Source organism: Pristis pectinata, chromosome 29, assembly GCF_009764475.1.
Source record: "Pristis pectinata isolate sPriPec2 chromosome 29, sPriPec2.1.pri, whole genome shotgun sequence".
Taxonomy (NCBI): Eukaryota; Metazoa; Chordata; class Chondrichthyes; order Rhinopristiformes; family Pristidae; genus Pristis; species Pristis pectinata.
In genome coordinates, this window is record NC_067433.1 from 7,077,359 (window position 1) to 7,101,891 (window position 24,533).

The 24,533-nt window shown below is 42.0% G+C and overlaps 1 protein-coding gene across 1 annotated transcript in view; it reads left to right on the forward strand.

Annotated features, from left to right (window-relative positions):
• Window positions 1-403: 403 nt before the first annotated feature.
• LOC127584162 (deleted in malignant brain tumors 1 protein-like) overlaps window positions 404-24,533 on the forward strand; it is a 50,937-nt gene continuing 26,807 nt past the window's right edge. The window contains exons 1-6 of the mRNA XM_052040742.1: window positions 404-425; window positions 2,754-3,004; window positions 5,136-5,256; window positions 6,365-6,619; window positions 6,932-7,246; window positions 8,011-8,325. Of these exons, the coding sequence (XP_051896702.1) occupies window positions 404-425; window positions 2,754-3,004; window positions 5,136-5,256; window positions 6,365-6,619; window positions 6,932-7,246; window positions 8,011-8,325 (1,279 nt within the window). The remainder of the gene's footprint in view (window positions 426-2,753; window positions 3,005-5,135; window positions 5,257-6,364; window positions 6,620-6,931; window positions 7,247-8,010; window positions 8,326-24,533) is intronic.

The window sequence follows — 24,533 nt, forward strand, 5'->3', positions numbered from 1 at the left end:
TATTAACATCTGTTCCTAACTTAACCTACACTAGCAAAAGCACTTTATTCCCTGAAGTTGCTCGGTTTAAGTGCTGTGTGAAAAATTAACTAAATTTTTAGTGTTTTGGTCGCTGTTAGGGGTTTGGTCCAGCACTTGAGTATCGTAGATTTAAACATTAATTATAATGATATAGCTTCAGCTTGTAATGATCAGTAGTCGAATTTTACTTGCATAGTTAAAAGGGCTTACTTTTAGAATCCAGGGAGCATGTGCCATTAAACACTAATGCCCAGGAAGAAATAATCTTCAAAATTCTGAACAGTCTAACTTCACTCAATGTTGTGTAACATTTGTACTTATTAGTAATTAGTAATGAATCTTTCAAATTTTCTTTTCATTTTCTGCCTATTTTCTACAAACTATGAATAACACGTTCGGACCAGGTATGCAGCGTCCTTCTCCATGAAATATTTTCGCCAAGTGATAATACTCAATCTCCCACTGTTTCCATTTAGTACTTGAATAGATTAGTTGTCTATTTTCGGGACGATTATTGCAATTATTCGTACCGGGTGCATTAACGATTAAAATTGCAGCCTCCGTTCTTTCCATTTTATGATTCTCGGTGCATACAAAACGTTTTTTTGCTGATGACTTGGGTGTCTCCAATCAATGCAAAGTAATTTTAGTTAATATAACCAGAATTATGATTCAGACCATGGATTAGTGCGATAAATTCGGCTATATGAAAGCTCAGCAGTAATATACATTGAAGGAAAGGAAAATGGATGTTTCATGTGATCTATTGCCATTCATAGCACATGCTTTACTTCGGTTCCTCTGGGAAAAACATTTTATTTTCGTTCCCATACCCAATTTTGTCATCAAACTAGAAGAATACGTACGGATCGTGAATAGAATGGTCATGTCGAACTATTTTGGTGGTGTTGCTCATTCAGACAGGAGCAAGGTGTTTATAGTTGTTTGGGTTCGCATTGTAGTTTCGTCCATTGGCCAATAAATTCTGGACTGAATGGTATCAGCGAAGCCAGTCTCGTGACTGAAATGTTTTATCAAGAAGTATATCTTACAGCTATTTATTCGTTCTCGAATATATCAAGAGTCAAATAATTGCCAATAATTTTCACTTGATACAATGTAATTTTTTATTTTTTGGCAGACCGAAGAAACTGCTATTAAGTTAATTTTTTTGCATGTAACTTTTCACTTTCTCATCCCTTTGATTAAATCCCATGAAACATTGCCACCACGAATCTCATTTGGGCTTTTAAATCTCTGCCTCTGGAATCGTCAAACTTTTCTTCAGTTTTGATCTTAAAATGTTATCAATGCTAACAGAAAATGCAGCATTTCAATTAATGGCTTAGATCAGTTGTAATTGGTTTTAATACCACCTGAAGCCTATAAGTTGGAGCATAAAATATCTCTGTAGATCGTCGGGAGACAACATGATGATGGAAATTTGCCATGGTGGAATTCTGCTGAGCACCTCTCAGCATAGACTATTGGCAGTATGAGAGCACTTGCAAACGGTTCATTTCACTTGGTTTTACTGAGGAATTTAAAAACAACATTGGAATCAGAGTGCGGTCAACCCCACAGTAAGAGAGCCATCAACATATTAAGTATACATCCCAACGGAGGGATTCAACGGGTCGAGGGGGACCTGTGGGGGAAAGGGAATTTTTGAAGTTTTGGGACGAGACTCTACATCAGGACTGCTGATGATTAAAGATGGAGCCCATAATCAATGACTCCAGAAGGCATCCTGGCCCTCAAGCTCCTCGCATTAATAGAAATTAGATGGGTTTCCCTGTTATCCCAGGGAACTTAGCCTAACTTCCCTTCGTCCTTTTACAAATACTGCACACACACAGTGTTTCTGCTTCTGTGAAATATCCTTCGAAAATCAAGAAGGAACAAATCCTAGTGCAGGTCACAAGGAGGAAATGCGCCCATCTGCCATTATATAGATGAAGAACCTCTGGTGTATACAAATAAAACAATGTTAAAATTAGTTTGCCGCAGTGAAGCACTTAGCGATAGGTCATTGATGAAAAAAAAATCATAGAGACTGCTATCACCCTTCTGCAATGTGTCTGGAATATTTCTCTCTCAGTTAAGCTTGTTTGAGGCTTCTCTTGATTTATTTACAAGAAACTACCCTCCTCCCCACACTACCCCTCACACACAACGGGCTCTAATTCTAAGTATCTCTTTACAGGCAGGAATGTGGTCTCCCAGGCTGACCTTTCAGGTAATCTACACTTCGATGAGGGTGGGAAGTTTTCACTGATTTTACTGATGATTTTCAACTCAAGTTGCGTTATTCATTGACGGTACCAGGCAGTGGGGTCACTGAAGGGCAGAGAGCGAATAATGGGTTTCGCTGACAGTCTTACCAGACCCAAAGCAGTTCTCACTGCTCACTTCACTATTACGTGCTGAGAGCCAAACGGCATGGTCGAACTCGGGATCTGTTTCTGTTGATGCCCAGTGCTGCGTTTGTGAAACGCTCGCAGCATTTATATGTCTAGTCGAGCATTTGCAATGCCAACGTATTGCAGGCTACAGAAAAGTGCTGGTAAATGGGATCACTGATGGGGAACAGATGATGGGCATTGACAGGATGGGCCGAAGACCTTGTTTCTCTGCCGATTGACTTCATGACAACTGTGGGACTGTCAGTGGTCTAGATAACAAGTCGAAAGGACTGGCCAGGTGACCTTTTATTTTCTGATGTGTAACAGAAAGCGTTCAGCTGAGACTGGCGAATGGAGGGAGTCGATGCGCCGGGAGACTGGAGGTTCAGTACAAGGGAAGCTGGGGAACGGTGTCTCATACTCTTTGGGACCTGGCGGACGCCGCTGTGGTGTGTCGGGAGCTGGGCTGCGGGGTCGCTCTGGCAGCGCCAGCCAGTTCTTACTTTGAGGAAGGGTCAGGGCCCATTGTGACAGGGTCTATGACGTGCGGCGGGAACGAGACTGCTCTGCGGAATTGTGTATCACATCCATGGGGTCATTATTCTTTGTCCCACGACAGAGATGCCGGAGTCATCTGCGCAGGTAAAACAAATAAAATCTAGTTGATTTTATGGAAAAATTGTGTACCAAATGAAAAATCAAATTTGACTATTGGTTCCTTAACAACGTGTATATTGCCGAAACATCAGCAAGGTGTCTTTTGTGCTAGACTGGTTTAATTAATCTCCACTGATTTAATGTAGCTGCTTCATTCCTTATTTCAAAGTTTGGCTTTGTACAGCTTTGACGACAAGGAATAGTCATTTCATCTCGGTTTTACTTCTCCAGTGTCCCCTCTTCTGACGAGGTAAAGTTTCTCTAGCTCCAACAATGGATAAATTGAGAAGGTGATTCAATATTCTACTCTTTTCTTTACAGCTCTATAGGCATCAATGTTCACCACTGAGAAGAAAAGTAATCTAACTTCCCAACAGTCCATAGATATAAACTAATCATACATTTCCTCCACATCCCATGTTCTGCGGTTACTGTTTGCTCTAACAAGAGGAATCTCTCCTGCAACACTACTAACCCACGATCTCCACAGTTTGGAAAGGCGAAAAGTACATAGTTTCACCATCACCCCCGCTTTTGCATCCCAGTCACACGATGCTCAAACACCCCTCCCCTCTCACATTTAACATCCTGAACTCCAAATCGAACAACGTTTTGGGGATACATACTGCAGTTCCAGAAGGAGGTACATTAACCCCTCTCAAGATAAAGTAGGAAAAGAATATAAATACCGGATTTGCACGTAGTGTGCACATACCAACACAAAAAACCTGGACAGATGCCGTAAACTGCATGTAAAAAGGGTTCTGAAACAAGATGATGTAAAGTATAGAGTATTTCGTCCCCCATCTCGTGTACCTACAAACTATTTATTATTCAAATGGCTAACCATGTTAACTTCATAAAAGCAAAAGATGATATTGGCTCTAAATATTCTTTGCAGCGGTGTATTCCACAGTCTAACCATCGCCTTTCTGCTGACATTATTAACAGGAAATAATGACTTCCTATGTTTATGCGACTCAGCTTAGTTGAAGTTAGCTGATGAAGCATCCTTTCTCAGACTTACCCTGTCCAATAGTTCAATAATACTCAACACTGTTTACCAGATATCTTCTCATTTTCATTATCATCCCAGCCTTTTTTGGAGAGCTATGGTTGGGTGGTTGGGTGGTTTCTAGTTGTTGCTCTACAATGTAAAATCAGTAATTTAATTATATTTTATAAACTTAGGCACATTAGTGTCTAGTTATAGAGATTATTTACTTCTATCTGTAGAGACTCTGGCTCCTTTACCCAGGTTATACTCATTATGTCGGTTCATTCCAACAAAATTCAGGCTGTCTTCCCTATCTATGGAAGATGTATTTGCCAACAGCAAGACCATTATGATATCATGTTATTATGCTATGAATTAAATCACAGTCTTCCTCATTTTAATGAAGAGCCAATGGGCAGTCATTCAGAAACTTCGTAATTCCACTTTCCTTTTGTGAGAACAACTTTTATTACCAATGAAGATCAATAGTTTTCCATGGCGAATCTCTCTGACGTTACATTTTCCATCAATTGTCACACTGCAAAGTCACTTTAAACTTTTGCTGTATATTCATGCGCAGCCAGTATTTAATCATGTTAACGTTACCTTACACTATTATTCTAGTCGCATGAAATTTGGGTGGTATTCACTTGTACATGATCCCCACTGCATTAAATGTTCAACAAAACAATAAGCAGTAGATTTTCTTGCCTTAAGAAAATGAAGTCCATGAGCTACACATGGATCAGTTAGAAATTCAGCACATCAACATGTCCTTTCTCGTGTACACCCAAGAACACCAGAGCATTTAGAGCACGCCTCATCTAACTGACTGGACACTACCGATAAGAAAAATTGTTCGTATGATTATGGTATTTCAATATAAGCATCTTAACATTCGTGTTTACGTCTGATTCACAGGACGGGTCAAACCCAGATTAGTGAATGGGAACAGTCCTTGTGCAGGGAGGCTGGAAATTTACGACAATCGAACCTGGAGGACAATTTGCAGTGACGAATCCTGGGCCTTAACAGCTGTTGATGTTGTTTGTCAGGAATTGGGTTGTGGCTCTGGAGCTGTGGCGCCGCCTGACGCTCACTTTGGAGAAGGAACGGGGCCAGTTATCGGCCCGCCCGGCTGCGGACATCAACGGGATCTTGGTGTGATCTGTTCAGGTACAAATTACGGAGCGTCAGGGAATCGGTCAAAAATGTCTAAACATTTGGCTGGCTCAATAAAGATGGAGATTATAATCAACGTGTAGTTTTAAATGTTTTATGTTACGCCGAAGTTGACGAATTATATAACAAAACTATAATGTAAAACCTCTCCCTGGAAACACTATTCCACGTAGGATCAATAGTTTAGCGTTTGAGAAAAATAACGAATTTGATTGGGCAGCATCGCGACGCAGGGAGGACAGCCGATGCCTCACAACGCCCGAGTCCCGTGTTCAGTCTTGATCTCCAGCACCGTCTGTTCTCACAGTGAACATCAGGTTTGCTTCGGGTGTTCCCACATTCCAAAAACGTGGTGTTAGGTATGTTAATTGGCCATTTTATATTTCCCCTCGTGGGCAGGTGAGTGGCAGAAACTGGGGGTGCGAGAATGATGAGAGAAGAAAAAAATGGGATGAGTGGTAAGTGTTTGATGACTGGTGCCAAATATTCATCGTAATTAACTACAGAGTTTGTCTGAGATGGCATTTTGCAATCGAGTCATTTGGAGAAACTGTGAAATAGACATGTGAAATACAGCTGAGGTATAGAATGCTCAACTGTATTTCCATTATAAGTCCTTAAGTAAAAAGAACATTGGAAACGATCCGAGTTGACGTGGGCTTAACATTTGCTGCTCTTTCCACTGAGCGGCTTCCTTATGTTCCACTTGCATGTTACAGCCTTGAGAAATGGACCAAGTATAGAGAATGATTCTCCATCCCACGTTCACTGCAACGTCTCTACCTTTGAACGCCTCCACTCTTCCAATGATATTGAACGTAAACTGGAGGAATAGCACCTAATTATCCGACTCGGAGGTTCAGAGGGATCTGTATGTTCTCGTATATGAAAAGAATAGGGGTGAAAGCGTTCCACGACAAGAAGTGAATGTGGAATTTGGGTTATTGAAAGCTGGAGTTGGATGGAAGGGCCGAATGGCCTACTCTTGCTTGTAATTCGGACGGTTGTATACATGTTCGGTTTACTTATAAGTTTCCATGCAAAATCTCAAAGTAATAAGCCATAACTTAAACACTTTCAGTTTATTAAATCCTTTTCACAGGAACCATCGCACCTCGCCTGGTGAATGGAAACAGTGCTTGTGACGGTAGGCTGGAGATTTATGCGAATGGTACTTGGAGGACTGTCTGCGGCGTTGGATCGTGGGACTTATCGAGTCTGGACTTCATTTGTAAAGCACTGAACTGCGGCTCTGCAATGGAAGCGCCACTTAATGCTCATTTTGGAGAAGGATCAGGACCCGTTATTGGACCGCCGGGTTGCAGCCACCAACAAGACATTGGAGTGATTTGTTCAGGTACAAATTCTGAAGGGGATAGTTACAGTAGCTTGCTTCCTTCCTACCAGGATTGTTGGAAAATCACACCTACATCCCAAAGGCGTAGGGATTAGGAGGTCAATTGGCCGCTGTGTCTCTGTGTTGTTTCTCTCTAAGAATTCATGACGATGTAGATTGGTGATAGCGATAAATGCAATGGGATAATATTTTCTTCCCCTGTACGAAGATGTGATTAAGTGTTAAAAGCAGCTTGTCATCAGGTATGTGCCAGTTAAGGCGTTCACGACATTCGATTTATGATGGGCCACTGTTTTTATTACCACTGTTTAGAAAGCAGAGATCTCAGACTGGTGTCTGTGGACTCCCGATGCTCCGGTCGTCTCGAAATTCGCCAGCGGCAGCAATGGGGGACAGTCTGCGACAGATACTTTGATTGGGAAGATGCTGCGGTGGTTTGCGCGCACCTCAAGTGCGGAACAGTAGCGGAAATCCAAGGAAGAGCTCACTTCGGGAAGGGAACAGGTCCAGTGTGGAACGAGAAATACATGTGCCAGGGATACGAGTCCCGATTGTGGGATTGTCCCATTTCACCCTGGGATCGAATCAGATGCTCACATGAAAGTGACGTCAGTGTTATTTGCTCGGGTGAGTCCGCTAAGTCTGAAAGAATGCTTAATTTTTCTTTGGACATTAAGCACGTCCCTGCTTTATTGCCAAAGTGTTTACTCATGTAAATTGGTTGTTTCCCACGCAAGTTAGAAGCCAGTTTAATCCACTTGCTTTGAGTTCGATCACATCAACAACCGATGTGAGGTACCACTCTTCCAAACTGAGTTACTTCTTCCTTAGATTAAGCAGTAGAAGCTGCATGACATTTCCATAAATTACTCCCTCTGTGAAATGCTAACACCATCGTAAAAAAAATACTGGCCGTGCGTTCCCACAAGTCAGGCACAGTGGCGCAGCTGGAAGAACCGCTTGCTCACAGCTCCGGTGAGTCGTGTTCAACGCTCAACTCGGGTGCATTTTTATTGTGGAGATTGCACGCTCTACCTTTACACGAATTCCACTCCTTCTTTCCCCCATCTCCCTGGATTCCTCCCGCATCGCAAAGCCCTTCAAGTCTTTAGGTTAATTGGCCAATGTGGATCGGCTCTATTGTGTAGACGAGTAGCAGAATCTGTGGGGAATTGAAGAGGAATGTGGGGAGAATAAATAATGATATGAATATCGGATGAGTTTACATGGGTGGTTGATGGTCAGCGCGAACTCAGTGGGCTGAAGAGCCTGTTGCCCTGTTGTATCTCTCTATGACCACATTTATATTAAGAAAATTTGGTGAGAACAAGCAAAGCATAAAATATTATTGCTTCCGTTTAATATTTGCTTTCAATTCATTTTTAATGTAGAGAAAAACTGGGTTCCGAGACTAATAAATGGGGGAAGCCGCTGTGATGGGCGAGTGGAGATATACTACAATCGCAGCTGGGGAAGACTGCAAGACAACCTCTGGGACATTAACGACGCCAATGTGACCTGTCGGGAGCTGGGCTGCGGCTATGCGATATCTGCCTACAATTCTTCAAAGTACGGAGAGAGCGAAGGGCCCGTGTGGGTGAATGAAGTTACCTGCCAAGGAAATGAGTCGCAGCTCCAGATGTGCAACTCATTGACATTGAATCCATTTCTCGATGACAGCGATGGCGTTGGGGTCCTGTGTTCTGGTGAATAATTGGTTTGATGTTTCAGAAATCTCAGGGCACTATCTACTCGACTGTGAAGACACGCAAAATTGTACCTCGGGTATCTCTGTCATGGAATATAACGGGAAGTGGATCCACCTGCAGTCATTCGTTTCCACATTCAATCCCCTGCTTCCTTGGTCCTCTAGGCTTTTCCACTCTCTCCAGTTCTTTCCTCTCTTCCTTTAAAACTGATATCCTGCTGTATCCTTTGACAACCCGCTTCGCTGTCGAAAACTGCAACACTTTTCATGTGATCTGCAAACATATTAATCAGACCATCTAAATTTTCATCCAGTCATTTGTAAGTATTGCAAACAACGGTTCAGAGCTCTGATCCTTACGGAACACCATTCATCACCGACCTCCACTCAGAATAACAACACCCCTCTACCACTTCCTTCTGACTTATATGGCCAAATCAATTTTGTTCCAACTTACCAGCTGAATGTGGTGAACATGTACTGTTGTAAATTGTATAATTACGTCTATATATTTGGACAGAAGATCTGTTCTTCTATTGATAGATATTCCAACATGCATTCGTTCTTACAGAGAAACATTTTGCAGTTCAACTTTGTGTTTCAAATTTGTCACATCAGCGCGAGGTAATCTGTGGGTAATCTTGTAACTTCAGTGTATGTGTGCTGGGGGTGGAGGAAGTTACCTTGGGCAAAACTGAAGATCTGGTAAGATCGAAGCGCTCAGGTAAGTAAGGCAAGCAATATGTGCACAGGTAGCCGAAGTAGGTGAAACAACTCAAACAAAGCCACTGCAAAAACATTCAAAACAATAGAAGTTGCTTCCATAACAATGTGCTCTGTCGTCGAAGGAAAACTTGGTAAGACTGAAAAGAGGACCAGGGCATTTCGACGCTGAAAACATGACATTGAATGTTGCTGACTAATCACATGTTCTGATAAAACATTTTCATGTGGAGGTGGATAAGGTATCGTGTGTAGAGTATTACCGTTGCGGTAGACGTAATGGGTCGAATTAGAAGATTCTATATTGTACTTCCTAGGCAATATTAAGTGAAGTATTAACACAGACAAGTGTTTATCCCTGGCTTTTCTTCAACTTCTATTTCAGTTGAGGAAAGGATTTAATGCACATTGGAAGTATGATCTGTTGTTTGTTGCCCACAGAACACGTACAATTACGGCTGACCGGCGGCGGAAGTCCATGTGCTGGTCGAGTTGAAGTCTACTACAGTGGAGAATGGGGCTCGGTTTGCGACGACTCCTGGGATCTGGCGGACGCTCAGGTGGTTTGCAGACAGTTGGGTTGTGGGAACGCTTTGGAGACGAAACTTGCTGGTCATTGTGGACCAAGGTCAGACCCAATGTGGCTGGATGAATTGAGTTGTTCGGGTGACGAATCTTTTCTCTGGCAATGTCAGTCAGCACCATGGGGCCAACACGACTGCTCTCATAAAGAAGATGCAATGGTTATGTGTTCTGGTAAGGATCCATCAATTTGTGCATTATATGGAGCATAAGGGTGAGACTTCTTCCGAGAGATTTGTCATTCTACATAATGCAGGGGCAAGCTGATGAATCTATAGACAAAATCATTCACTCTACAACCCCCACCTCTCGTTTTCAAGGAACCGAATTTCCTCCTGCCTCCGAACATTCCTATCAAATTCACTTCTCATGCTTCAACCAAGTGTTATCTTTCAAATTCTTTTCCACTCTTATCTGGGCAGCCACGGTAGTGTCCCGGTTGGAGCAACGCTTTTACAGCGCCAGGGACACGGGTTCAATTCCGACCACTGTCTGTAAGGATTTTGTACGTTGCTCCCGTGACTGCGCGGGTTTCCTCCAGGTGCTCCGGTTTCCTCCCACATTCCAACGACATAACGGTTTGGAAGGTTTGGGCATGCTATATTGGCGCCGGAAGCGTGGTGACAGTTGCGGCCTGCCCCCAGAACACTCTGCGCAAAGAGATCCATTAGACTGTGTCTTTCGATGCACTTGTGACTAATGAAGGAATATTATCTTATCCAGTCATATCCCAGTTACCAACGACTCGTCATGTTAAAAAAGAACCACGAATTGTTACACACTATCTTGTATTATTCGCAATTGAGTTTGCAATCTCACAATTTGAAATGTCTTCCATTTGTTAAGAAGATCGCTACCCCTTGTAAGTTTGAGGAGGGGAGAAGAATGATGGGTCTAATGATCCAGCGGGGCAGCTGGCGGTTCGGATGGGAGACAGAGGCAGTTGGGGATTACCCTCCATTAGGCCTGCTTCCTAGTGTAATCCATTGGCCTTAGTCTCACATCTCCCCCAACCTCACCCCGCTCCAGTAAGGGGTAAGGGGTAGGTAGAGGGAATTTGAGGATGCATCTTGTCACAAAGAGAGCGGTTGAAATCTGGACTATAATGCCTGAGAGGTGATAGAGGTTGGTTCTTCCAAAATTTAAGTGATATTTACACGTGCGCTTTAAATGCCGCAGCACAGAAAGAAAACTAGATTAGTGTTGATTAGTACTTGAAGGCGTGCATGGACATGGTGGGCCGAAGTGCTTGTTTCTGTGCTGTATGACTCTATAACCTCTAAATGGTTGTCGGTCAATTGTTTGACAGAACACAAAGAGCTGCAGTTGGTGAATGGAAAACATCGCTGTGAAGGAAGAGTGGAAGTGTTTTACAATGGGAGCTGGGGAACTGTGTGCTCGGAGTCACTGGATGACGTTGATGTCGAAATCATCTGTAAACAGTTACAGTGCGGTCCTGTCCAAAATATTCTGTATGACGCACTAACATTCGGAGAAGGATTAGGATATATTTGGCTCGACGAGGTGGCGTGTAAATCACACGAGTTAACTCTCTGGCAGTGTCAGTCGGATCCGTGGGGAGAACACAACTGTGAACACCGGGAAGATGCAGGTGTTGTTTTTTCAGGTGAGCTCACAAACCTCTTCATGTGCGCCAGTCAGTTCTGATATTGGAATGGATTGACGAGGAATATTTCCTCTCTCGACAGAAGCCAGAATGCCAAAGGAGCCCCACAGTCTCAATAATTGTCTTTTGGAATCCGGATTGACACCTGAAACATCGCCAGGTACGTTGTTTCCTTCATTATACCAGCTGTCGTCATTTTTACTAAACATGTGCTAATTATTCTCTTTCCTATAATTAGGACAACGCTTGCGTTTGGTCGGGGGAAACAGCAGCTGTTCGGGGAGGGTGGAGATCCTGTCCAACAACAGCTGGGGCACAGTGTGCGATGACTCCTGGGACCTGGCCGATGCTAACGTTGTCTGCAGGCGACTGGGCTGTGGCTCCGCTTTATCGGCTGTGGAAGGGGCGGTCTTTGACCAGGGCGACGGTGTGATCTGGCTGGATGAGGTGAAATGCACGGGAAGAGAATCCTTTCTCTCCGACTGTAGTTCCACGCCGCCAGGTCAGCACGACTGTGATCACAAGGAAGATGCCGGTGTCATTTGTTCCGGTAAGGGTCAGGGGATTATTCCCTTGTCCTAGTTTATCTAATTCTTCAAATAGATCTACGTTTAACAATTTTTGTAATTTTATGATCCTGAAATGTATGTCCAAACATTTCCTCAGGTCCAGATTTATCTCCGCCTGGTTCTCGTTCATCTGCTTCAGGTAGTCCTTATTCAAACTTGACGTTCTTACTCGCTTTCTGATTGATTGTTTTGGATTTAATAACAAGTTTTGTTTCTTTCTGTAAACATCAGAATATGCAGCACATTCCACCTGGCTGAACTCTCTTTCCGCTGCTCTTCCAAAGAATTTTGTTAAACCTTATTAAGCCTAATTACAATAATCCCTTCTGTCTGCACAATATTCGTATTCCTCAATGATCTGTACATTCATGACCCCATCTAAGAGCCTCGTAAACGTCTCTTTCGTACTTCCCTCCACTACCATCTCTGGCAGGGCATTCCAAGCAACCACCATTCTCAACGTAAAAACTTGCTCCGCACACTTCCTTGGAACTTACCGCATCTCATCCTAAATACATTCCTTCCATTACTAGTCATTTAGACCCTGGGGAAAAGATACCGGCTGTCTTCTATATATATGCCCATCCAAACCTTATAAATTTCTGACAGGTCTCCACTCAGCCTCCACCTCTCCAGAGAGAACAAATCAACACTGCCTCTACAACATCTGCCCTCCAATCCAGACAGTAGGCTGCTAAAACTCTTCTGCATGGTTCCCCAAGCCTCCATATCCTTCCGACATGGGGCGACCTGAATTCAATGTAAAACTCCAGATGCAGCCTCGTCAGAATTTTCTAATGCTGCAGTATAACTTCTCGAATCTTGAACTCAAATGCCTCCAAGAATAAAGGCAAATATGCCACATGCCTTCTTTGCCACCCTATCAACGAGATCAATCACTTTCAAGGAGATATGGACTTGAACTCCAAGATCCTTCGGTACATCAATGTTAAGGGTCTTGCCATTAACTGTGTGCTGTCCCTTAATAGGTGATTTCCTAAAGTGCAACACTTGGCCGGATTAAAGTCCATCCGTTATTCTCCGCCCAAATGTGCAATATCCTGCTAATCGTTTTTGCGATCTCCTCCAATATCCACAACGCCACCAATCTTTGTATCGTCTGCAAGGTAACCAGCCCTCCAACCATGTATTCATCCAAGTAATTTATATATATCACAGACAGCAGAGGTCCCAGTGCGGATCCCTGCGGAACACCATTAGTCACGAACCTCCCCCCAAAATAAGTCCCTTCAACCACCACCCTCTTTGTCTATGGTGAAGCCAATTATGAATCCAAACGACTAAGTCACGCTTGATCTTATGTATCTGAACTCTCTGGTGAGCCTACCATAAGGAACGTTATCAAACGCCTTACAAAAATCCATGTAGACAATTCCACAGCTCCACCTTCATCGATCACCTTCATCACCTCCTCTAACAAATCAATCAAATTAGTAAGACACGATTTGCCCCCACAAAGCCATGCTGACTGTCCCCAGTAGTCCCTATGTACATAAGAAACACATCTGCTCCACGACCGATCTAATCTGGACCGGTTTCTGGTGTTGTCCGATGCGTTGACAGTTATTTAGAGATGTACAGTGTAACACGTTGAACAGAAGAAGATGATACTAAGTTAGTAAATGCATTGAATAATTTAGAATTGCATTTCATTGTTCTCTGTGCTAAATTGTTCTGTAACTTTCTGATTAAGGGCGGAAAGGGAAAGCAGTCTCTATCCCTGCTACCGTCTGCATAACACTCGGGTTTCTTTTCGTCTGTGAGCTCATCGCATTGGGAGCGCTAACTCGGAGAAAGCCATCAAGAAGAGGTGAGGCTCAAGAAATGATGCCGATCAAATGTGCTGTCGTAAACTGTTGTCCCTTTTCACAGAATGTCGTGGTCTGGATAGAAATAAATGTAACTCGTCCGTTTCTGATTTGACTTGTTTACCTTTCCTTGCGAATTAGTAACAGTCAATACTTAAAGATAAATATTTAACATATGGAGTCATATTCACAACCCCAGTGCATGCGGCGTGAATGGGATTCAGAAACTCAAGATAATAAAGGGAATGTATTTAGCGAGAGCAAACAGTGGCAGGAAATACCTGCACAGTGGGTAGGTGGAAATCGTGAAAGCTGAAATAACTGACACTCGAAGTGTTTAAGAATACACGGGATACCTACCTCAGTCGTTGAGGAATGGCACTCAGCATCAAGAAGATTTTGCGGAAACTACATCAAACTCTGTTGACAGCACAGTGACTTGAACGTTGTGAATGATCGTTCCGAAGAGACCTTGACTGCCTTGGGGTTATTGTCTTTGGGATTGGGGGAGATTTGATTGAGGTGTATGAAAGTTATGAGATTCCAAGCCAGAGTGAAGAAGAGAAACGTGCTTCACTTAGCAGAGAAACCGATAGTTGTTGTCCGGAGAAAATAATCCCAAACAGTGAATGCTTTTTCTTAACTATAATTTAGCTACGTTGCCCATCTCCACTGAGTTCGCTACTATATCCGTCCTGTGATCAATTGAACAGAACTGAACGCAGTGCTCTGTCTTGTGCTTATGCAGTTGCAGCCTTAGCTTCTTGATTCTGAATTCTACGCCTTAAATACCGAGGAAAATATCCCAGAAGTCAGGCTGCATATCTAACAACAGCGCATCTCTTCCTGATGAACTTAACACATTTTATGCATCTGTTTGAAGAAAAAGGAAGTAGATTGTCACCCTCCTCTCTGAGAGTCACCAACGTTGCTGAACCTGCGATCACAGTGGAGGACGTAAGATCAGTCTTCCGAAGAGTGAACACGAGGAAAGCACCTGGCCCAGATGGTGTCCCAGGCCGCGTGCTCAGATCTTGTGCTGATGATCTGGCAGAAGTATTTGCGGATATATTCAACCTCTTCCTGCTTCGATCTCAGGTTCCCTCCTGTTTTCATAAGACCACTATCATCCCGGTACCAAAGATAAACTACGTAACATGCCTCAATGACTACCGACCAATACCTCTGACATCCACCATCATGAAGTGCTTTGAGAGGTTGGTCATGTCACCCATCAACTCCAGCCGACCGGACAACCCGGACCCATTGCAATTGGCCTATTGCCGAAACAGGTCTACAGCGGATGCCACCTCCCTGGCCCTTCACTCAGCTCTGGAGCATCTAGATAGTAAAGAGACTTACGTTAGACTATTGTTTATTGACTACAGCTCTGCCTTCAATACAATAATACCAAGCAAGCTTGTCACCAAAATCCGAGACCTCGGATTCAACATCTCCCTCTGTAACTGGATCCTTGACTTTCTAACAAGCAGACCGCAATAAGTGAGGAAAGGCAGCAATTCCTCCGGCACGATTGTTCTCAACACTGGTGCACCTCAAGGCTGCGTCCTCGGCCCTCTACTCTACTCCCTATACACTCATGACTGTGTGGTCAGATTCTGCTCGAACGCCATCTACAAGCTTGCATTTGATACCACCGTTGTAGGCCGTATCTTAAACAGTGATGAGTCGGAGTACAGCAAGGAGATAGAGAGCTTAATGGAATGGTGTCATGACAACAAGCTTTCCCTCAATGTCAACAAAACTAAAGAGCAGGTCATTGACTTCAGAAAGGGGGCGGTGTAAATGCACCTGTCTATATCAATGGTACTCAGTTCGAGAGGTTTGACAGCTTCAAGTTCCTGGGAGTGAACATCACCAACAACCTGTCCTGGACAAACCACATCGATGCCATGGCCAAGAAAGCTCACCAGCGCCTCTACTTCCTCAGGAGGCTAAAAAATGTGGTTTGCCCCTGTAACACCAAGTTTTACCGATGCACCATAGAAAGCATCCTATCAGAATGTATCACGGCTTGGTATGGCAACTGCTCTGCCCAAGACCGCAAGAAGCCGCAGAGAGTTATGGACACTGCCCAGCGCATTACGGACACTAGTCTCCCCTCCTTGGCTCTATCTTTACCTCTCGTTGTCTTGGTGTAGCAGCCAGCATAATCAAAGACCCCACCCATCCGGGACAGCCTCTCTTCTCTCTTCTTCCATCGGGTAGAAGTTACAGGACCCTGAGGGCACGTACCACCAGACTTAAGGACAGTTGCTACGCCACAGTGATAAGACTATTGAACTGTTCCCTTATACAATGAGATGGACTATGCCCGATGAACTCATGACCTCACGATCTACCTTGTTGTGCACTTGCACCTTATTGTACTGCACTTTCTCTGTAGCTGTGACACTTTACTCTGCACTGATATTGTTTTTTTTAACTGTACTCCATCAATGCCCTCTGTACTAACTTAAAGTAACTGCACTGTGTAATGAATTGACCTCTAAGATCGGTTTGTAAGACAAGTGTTTCACTGTACCTCGGTACAAGTGACAATAACAAACCAATACCAATACAAATATCAATAACAGAAGCAACAGCACGCGGATGGTTTCTGTACTGCCTGCAGTATGCTTTCACTCTGAACTTAATTAACTATCGTACCCAATGATTGCAGTTTCACAAATGGATGTGGGATCCATTCGAAACTGCATCAGACTGTTTGCTTTCAAATATGAGTGCTGCCAACTCCCCGGCTTCTCTTCAACAGGTCATGTCATCTTCGACAGGGATTCTCCTGTTGGTGTATACGACGCAATTTATCAAGAGGTAGAGAGTATTCAACGCAGCGAGGTTTCCTCTCAAATTGAACGTTCAGGTATGCTTTCACTTTAATACCGAACCTTCACTGCAAAACTACAACCTCCTTCTAAGAAATATTTTAATTCTCAACACATTCACTGGGCATGAATAGTAGTCAATGCTGACATTTGTCGATTTTGTATCACTGTCGCTCTCTGTTCCTTTATGTGCAGTCAATGTAACTGGAACTCGTTGTTTGGCGATTGGACTTGTTTACTTTACCATCCGAATTAGTAAAAAGCAATATTTGGCATTAAATATTTAAAATATCTGGTCACAATAAACAGTGTGTCAGCGGGAATGGTATTCCGAAACAAAAAGTAAGAATGGGAATGTATTTACAGCCAGCAAACAAGGCCAGGCAATATCTAACAAATTGGTGGGTGCAGATAGTTAACGGTAAAAGAACTGAGCGACAAAGAGTTTACTAAGACTTAGAAATCCTTTCCTGAATGGTCGAGGCACAGATTTTGGCATCAAGAACATTAAGCTGAAACAGTACAAAGCACAGAGAAATTGATTCAGCACGTTTTCTTTTGGAAGGTGTCACTGAAATAATGGGTTTGCTCTTGGGTGCAGAGAACAGGAAATGACGCGTTAGTGTTTCCATTCCCACCTTCCACTGACTTGCTGGAAAATAATTGGGCTGTTGATTATATCTAAGTGATTATTGATCTTTATTAGACGGTGCTCTGGAGTGGCTGTTTTACCTTGAAATAAAGGTAGTCCCTTGGTGAATAATCTTCTATGCCTCAGTCAATCACTCCAATAACAATACATTTCGTTCTATTTAAATAGTTCTAGTTCCACATGGTCCCCTAATCTGGTCGAATATTGAAGCCACATTTTGAGTGACAATGTTCATGGATCCGAAAATCCTCAAAGACAGTCCTCCAACAGTCAGGGCGGAGAGATTTTCAGGTTCCTTTAAGTTTTAATGTTATCAAAAAATTTTTAAAAAATCATATAAGGTTGCAGAGCCGTTAAATGACATTCGCCGAGCCTTCACATTGGGGAGTGATTTTAATTAATATCTATAGGAGTATTGACTTAGATGTGAACTCCATTTTCCCGTTTCCTGACGTGCTATCATTCACTGGGGGGATGCTATGGGCGGGATTTAATCTCATAATCTCAATCCTGCGTGCTCCAAGACTTCTGTAGATTAAATTACAATAACACTCCCGTGACTCATTGACGTTGGCATTTGGCTTTAATAACAACTAATTGTTTAATTCCCAGGTGAGGTTTGCTTTGAGTTTGAGGATGGTGAAGATGGAGCCAAGGACACTCATTACAGTTATTGCCAGCTGCCTTATGACTCTGATGAGTTCATAAATGTTGCAAACACTCTCCACGATCACGATGTGTTGAATTAATGAAATTTCCACAATCATCGCCGCTCTGGAGGAATTTAAGAGCTTTGTGGAAGATAACGTTTTAATCGGCGATGTCAGTTGAGGATCTAAGAAATCAAAATGTTTCCACTAGCGATTCCAAGGTACTTCGTGTCCTGAGATGCAAAGAAATGAGATGGTTATTTGTTCCTATGAAGACATAAGCCATAACATGAAGCCTGTTGAAGTGTTCAAAGTACCGTCCGACCATCGGAGATCAGGTCCAGTTTCTCCACCGTCAAGGCATGTTTAAACAAAGCAAAGAAAACTGTCTCAGACACAGATTAACTAAGTCTATCCACTTCTCGAAAAATATTACATGTTTGTATCTGCAGCCACATGGATGCTTTAATGCAACCTGAAAGTGGGGAGAGTGCATTTCGTTATGTTATAAATTTCCATTTGTTTAAGAGATCGTTCTATTAATGTTGAAATTACTGCTCGGATTTTCTCTACAATTTGCGTCGTTTTTAGTCTGACTAATTACCAACTTTGAAGCAGGGTTTATTTCAGTTGAATTTTCTGTTTATATTATTATTTTACAGCAAACATTTTACTGTAAAGAATAGAGCTACCCTGAAGCTGAAAAAAATGACTTATATGTTTCTTAATAACATGTGTATGTGGGCTTCATTTTGTAACAGCTTTGCATTTCAATGCCAATAAATAAATTGTATACCATATTTCCGAAATCCTTGTAAACGACCGTTTAGCGCCAGGACTATGTGCAGAAACGGTTTCTGTCACATACTCTGCAACACTCTGTCGGTTGGAATACATTTACGAAAATATTTCAGTTCGAAGTCAAGACTGTGTTGATGTTAATCTGGTTTTTTTTCTTTTTTATACTATAATATACAAAGATAATCTCAGATATACGACGTTCAATTTTACTGCGCTATACTTATCCCTGGGAATGTCTCATTGTCCGTGGAGCCCCTGAGACGATAATTAGATTTTCTCTGGAACTCTTTTTGCCTTTTAATTCTGAATGCAAGATAATTTTTAAGTAACAGAGAGCTGTCATTATTCAACCACAGTGTCCCTGTATTGGACAGTATCCCCAGTAGGTAGTGGTAAGTCCTGATGAGAGTTTCGACTACGATTCCTTTCTTCCCACGGATGCTGCTCGACCAGTAGATTATTTGTTGCAGCATGGAGAGATCATCCTCACATAATTCTTGAAAGTAGCAGGAGCCACCAGCAGATGGCAATGAAAGCTATACCAATGCGAAAACGGCAGCGTCTTGTTACGTACCAGCAACAATAGAAACACAACGAGCCAGATTTCCACGTTAAAATCTATTTATTAATAACTACTTGTAATAATAGGAGAAAGAAAACTTCAGATATTGGTCATTGAGGAAAACAAGCCTCAGCGTGTGTTTGGCTAGTTCCCAAACCACCCAGTATAGGAAGAGTTCTCAAGGTCTTATGATGGTAAACCAGTTCAGTTCTGCAAGCCGCGAAACAAAACGATGACCAAAGGCTTCTGAAAACCACGTTAAAATGTAGAGTAGAATGTAGAGTAGAAGGTAGAGAGAAGGAGTTTACGATCGAAGCAATACGACACCACAATCTCCGAAGTATCTCTATTTGCTTTGTTCCGAAGTATATGCCACACCGAGGGCACTCGATACGTGGCCGCCCAGATATACCTGCTTCCTGGTGCAGGTTAACGACAACGTGGACTCCATAGTTTGCTCCAAAAATCCATGTATGGATTGTAAAGTGAGAGCCACAACGATTGCGCTTCACCCATAGATACAGAGACTGGCACTCAGTGCGATCTACTCTCTCTCTCTCTCTCTATCTCTCTCTCTCTCTCTTTCTGTCCTCTGTTTCTGGTTTCGAGAATCAGCTTACAGATATATCTGCTGTTGCCAGCACTTCAGTGAATCCTCCTTCAGACACCTGCAGCATTCTAGTTATTGATGCTCCCATTCGTAGCACTCATACAAAGCCACACATACGACCATTCAGACGTCTTAAAGGGACACTCAGCAAGTAGCAACCTGGGATCATAACAACTCCCCATAAAAGAAAAATTTTGATTTGCAGGAGCAAAATATTAACTACGTCTAGAATGAGTAAAATAATACATTTACTATTATCATATCACAGTTTGAAGTCAAACAAAATTACATTATTAAAGATACATTTCAAACAACATCTGAAAAGGCAGTCGGCAATTATATTGTCTTTGCTTTTAATGCGAGTGATCATGTCATAATACTCTTGTAAAATTTTACTCCAATTTAACTATTTTATGTTCTTGTTTTTCACTCTGTTCAAAAATGCTAGTGGGTTATGATCTGTACACACAGCAAGTGGTTTAAGAGCTGTGTAAACATAAACATCAAAATGCTGCAAAGCCAAAATAAGTGACAATAATTCCTTCTCTCCGGTGGAATAAATCTTTTGATAGTCATTAAATTTCTTTGAAACGTAAGCTACAGGATGTTCAATACCATCATAGGCATCCTTCTGTTATAACACTGCTCCCGCTGCTTCATCACTAGCATCTACTGCTTCTGAAAATGGCTTTTAAAAGTCAGGTGATTTGAGCACAGGTTGGTGACATAAAATGGCTTTCAGTTTCTGAAATGCTTCCTGACCAAGCTTTGTCCAAACAAACTTCACAACCTTGTTCAGAAGCTTAGTTAAAGAAGAAGAATATCAGCAAAATTCTTGCAAAACTTGCATTAATATTCAGCATTCCCAGAAATCTTCCACCAGTCCTCCTACACGTTGGAATGAGAAACTCAGAGATTGCTTATTTTGTCTGAACAGGAGCTAATTTTCCTTGACCTACAACGTAACCAAGATAAGTCACAGTGGCATGGTCAAATTCACTCTTAACCAAATTAACTGTAAGGTTGGCATTGGAAAGTTTTTCAAATAATTTTTCTGACGCAGATATATGAGCTTCCCATGGGTCATTCCTGGTAAGTAAGTCATCAATATAGGCATCTGTATGTTCTAACCCTTGAATCAAAGAAGTAATCATTCTCTGAAATGTTGCTGGGGTATTTTTCATTCTAAATTGCAAAACATTGTATTCATACAATCCAGAAGGTTTTACAAAGGGAGAAATCTCTCTTCCTCTATCTGTCAATGGGACACACCAGTACTCTTTTAATAGTTGAATCTTGGTAAGAAATTTAGCTTTCCCAATTCTGTCTTCACAATCATTCACCCTAAGAATCGGGTAATCACCTGTTTTTGTTATAACTTTCACTTTTCTATAACCAGTGCAAAACCTAACACTGCCATCTGGTTTAGGTAACATGACATAAGGTGAGCTCAAATCTGAAGTGGAACGTCTAATAATCTCATTCGCTAACATATACTGAATCTCTTGGTCAACAAGTTTACACTTGTCCACATTCATTCGATATGAGTGTTGTTTTATTGGATCTGCATCCCCAACATCAACATCATGGTAAGCTACTGTGGTTCTTTTCGGAACGTCAGGGAATAAAGCTCGAAATTTTAAAATTAACTGTTTCATTTGCTGCTTTTGCTGAGGCTGTAAATGAGCAAATTTTTCTTTAAGGTTTTCCACAATAACAGCATTCGGCAGTCTTTCTGAAACAATGTTTGGTCTGAAATGACTCTCAGCAGGATCAACTAAAGAATTCCCAGTCAATTTAGTTTCTTTATCATCGATAGTCATCAACACAGCTGTGGATAGATTTTCAAAATAAGGTTGAAGCATATTTACATAACAGAGCTGTGTTTGCCTATATTTTAACTATATAATCCACTTCACTAACCTCAGATTTAATTTCGTAAGGAGTATGGAATCTTGCTTGAAAAGGGTTGGACTGAGTGGGGAAACGCTCAAGATAAACTTATCTCCTAGTTTGACAGTCCTTGAACCGGCGTATTTATCATACCATGTTTTCAATTTACTCTGAGTAGCTTTAAAAATTTCCCTTGTTAATTTGGAAGCTCTCTACAATCGGTTTTTAAATTTCAGATCATAGTCCAACAAAGTTAAATGCATGTCTTGATTAATGCGCTGTTCCTTTAATAATACTAAAGGTCCTCTAACCTGATGTTCAAACACAAGTTGAAAGGGACTGAAACCTAAAGATTCTTGCACGGACTCCCTCACTGCAAACAGTAGTAAATGAATACCTTCACCCCAATCCTCATGTTTTCAAAATAAAATGTCCTGATCATATTTTTGAGGGTGGAATGGGACCTTTCTAAGGCCCCTTGTGATTCTGGCTGGTACGCAGACGATATAATCTGCTTAGCTCCAGCTCAAAAACTACCTGTTGAAATAGTCCTGACATAAAATTACCTCCTTGATCAGATTAGATTTCTTCAGGCAAATCAACTAAGGTGAACAGTTTTATAAGAGCCTTTGACACAGTTTTGGTTTTAGTATTCTTGAGAGTCATTGCCTCTGGAAATCTATAGGTTGTACTCGTAATGGTTAACAAATCCTGATTCCCACCCTTGGGCTTTGACAGTGGGCCAACACAGTCCACAATTACCTTTGAAAAGGGTTCACCAAATGAAGGAATAGCCTGTAATGGAGCCACAGGGGGACTCTGATTAGGTTTACCTACCGTCTAACACGTGTGACAAGTCCTACAAAATATTATCACATCCTTTCTCACACAGGGCAAAAGAATTGCTGCAAAACCTTCTTTACAGCTTTGTTCTACACCAAGATGACCACCTGAAGGCATACTGTGGGCCAGGCTTAAAATTTCATTCCAATAAATTTTAGGAACCATTACTTGATGAACAACTGCCCATTCCTCACGAGCAGGAATATCAGGAGGTCTCCACTTCCTCATTAACACTCCATTTTTGAAATAATATCCAACTGGCACTTTCTCAATCTCATCACCTGAGAAAGCTTGTTCTCTCAATACAGCGAGCTCGGGGTCTCTAGTCTGCTTCATTATAAACTATTTTCTGGATAGAGACAAATCTTTATACTCGGACCCAACACAAGGACTTTGATGTACAGGTGAAGACCGAAAAGTCTCAGACAAGTCATCATAACTTGAATCCTGTTTTGGGCTGGCACAGGGAACAAAATCTGGCTGAAAAAGACCATCTGCGTTGACCAATTTCTTAGTCCGAGCTCGAGTCACTGCACAGGATGGATAAACATTTGAATTGATCATCAACAATTGGTTTGGTGGTTAGCTGTACAGCAGGGACAACTTTACCACCTGCAAGTTCATTCCCTAATAACAAATAAACTCCTTCCACTGGTAAACTAGGTCGTAGTCCTATCTTAATAGGGCCTTCTACTAACTCAGACTTCAAAATTACCTTGTGCAGAGGTACAGACTCAGTGTCACCTGTAAAGCCTCGCACTAGATTTACCTCACCAGTGGCAGTTTCAGCACCAAACGTTAAAACACTGTCCAACAAGAGGGTCTGGGAGGCCCCAGTATCTCTAAGGATTTTCACTGGCACCAGGGGTGACCCATCTTTCACTGAGGCAAAACCCTCTGACACAAAAGAACGGAATTCATCCCTAACTCCATCCAACATTTCAGCATTTGCCTCTGGTAAGGACAGAGCTTGATGAGAATGTCCCAGACCCTTTTGATTTTTAGTTGTTTCAACATATTTGCAAACAAACGTCTAGCACTGCCTCCTTTTCCTTCTTTTTCTTCAGGAGGGAACAATTAGCTATCACATGACCAGGTTTCTTACAATAATAACAAGTACGATCAGCAGGTTTCTCCGATACTTGCTTCCGATCAATTTTCCTCTTTGTACCACTTCCCAATTTAATTTCTGATTTACCTGGATTATCCACATTACTGTTTTGAAAGGTCTTAGTTTGTCCCAAATTAAACTTGTGGGTTAAAGCAAACTCATCTGCTAACTTAGCATTTTCTTGCAAAGTTGCCACTTACTTCTCATTTAAATATGTTTGTAAGTTTCTCTGGACACACCTTTTAAATTATTCCACTAAAATCAACTCTTTCAATCTGTTATAATACTCATTTATACTTTTAGACGTGCACCATCGTTCAAAATACACCTTCTATTCATCAGCAAATTCCATACAGGTCTGGTTCACAGATTTCTTCAGATCCCTAAACTTCTTGCTTTAAGCTTCAGGAACTAATTAATAGGCTTTAAGCACAGTCTGCTTTACTGTCTCATAGTTAGTTGCTTCACTACCAGATAGGGCAGAATAAGTTTGTTTAGCTTTACCTTTAATCACAGTTGGCAAAATAAGAGACCAACTGTCAAGTGCCCACTTTGAACTCTGAGCAACTTTTTCAAAATGGTGAAAATACTGATCAACCCTATTCTCTTGAAAAGGAGTGACTAATCCAACCTCCCTACTGGCCAGAAAGGTACCACCAGAACCAGAAACAGAACCCCCTCGTGTTATCATTTCTGTCTCATGCTGTCGCTGTTTCTCCTGTTTTACCGCCTCTGGCCTCTTCAAATCTCTCTCAGCATTTATCTTCCTTTGTACCATCTCAGCCTCAATCTTCTTCTAACAGAATCTGTGCCAGCGTTACCTGGACCCCAGAGATCGGTTTACTCTCAGGAAACTGTTCTAACACGTCCTCCTCAAACACTTGCAGCTATCAGTTTCTGAATATCTG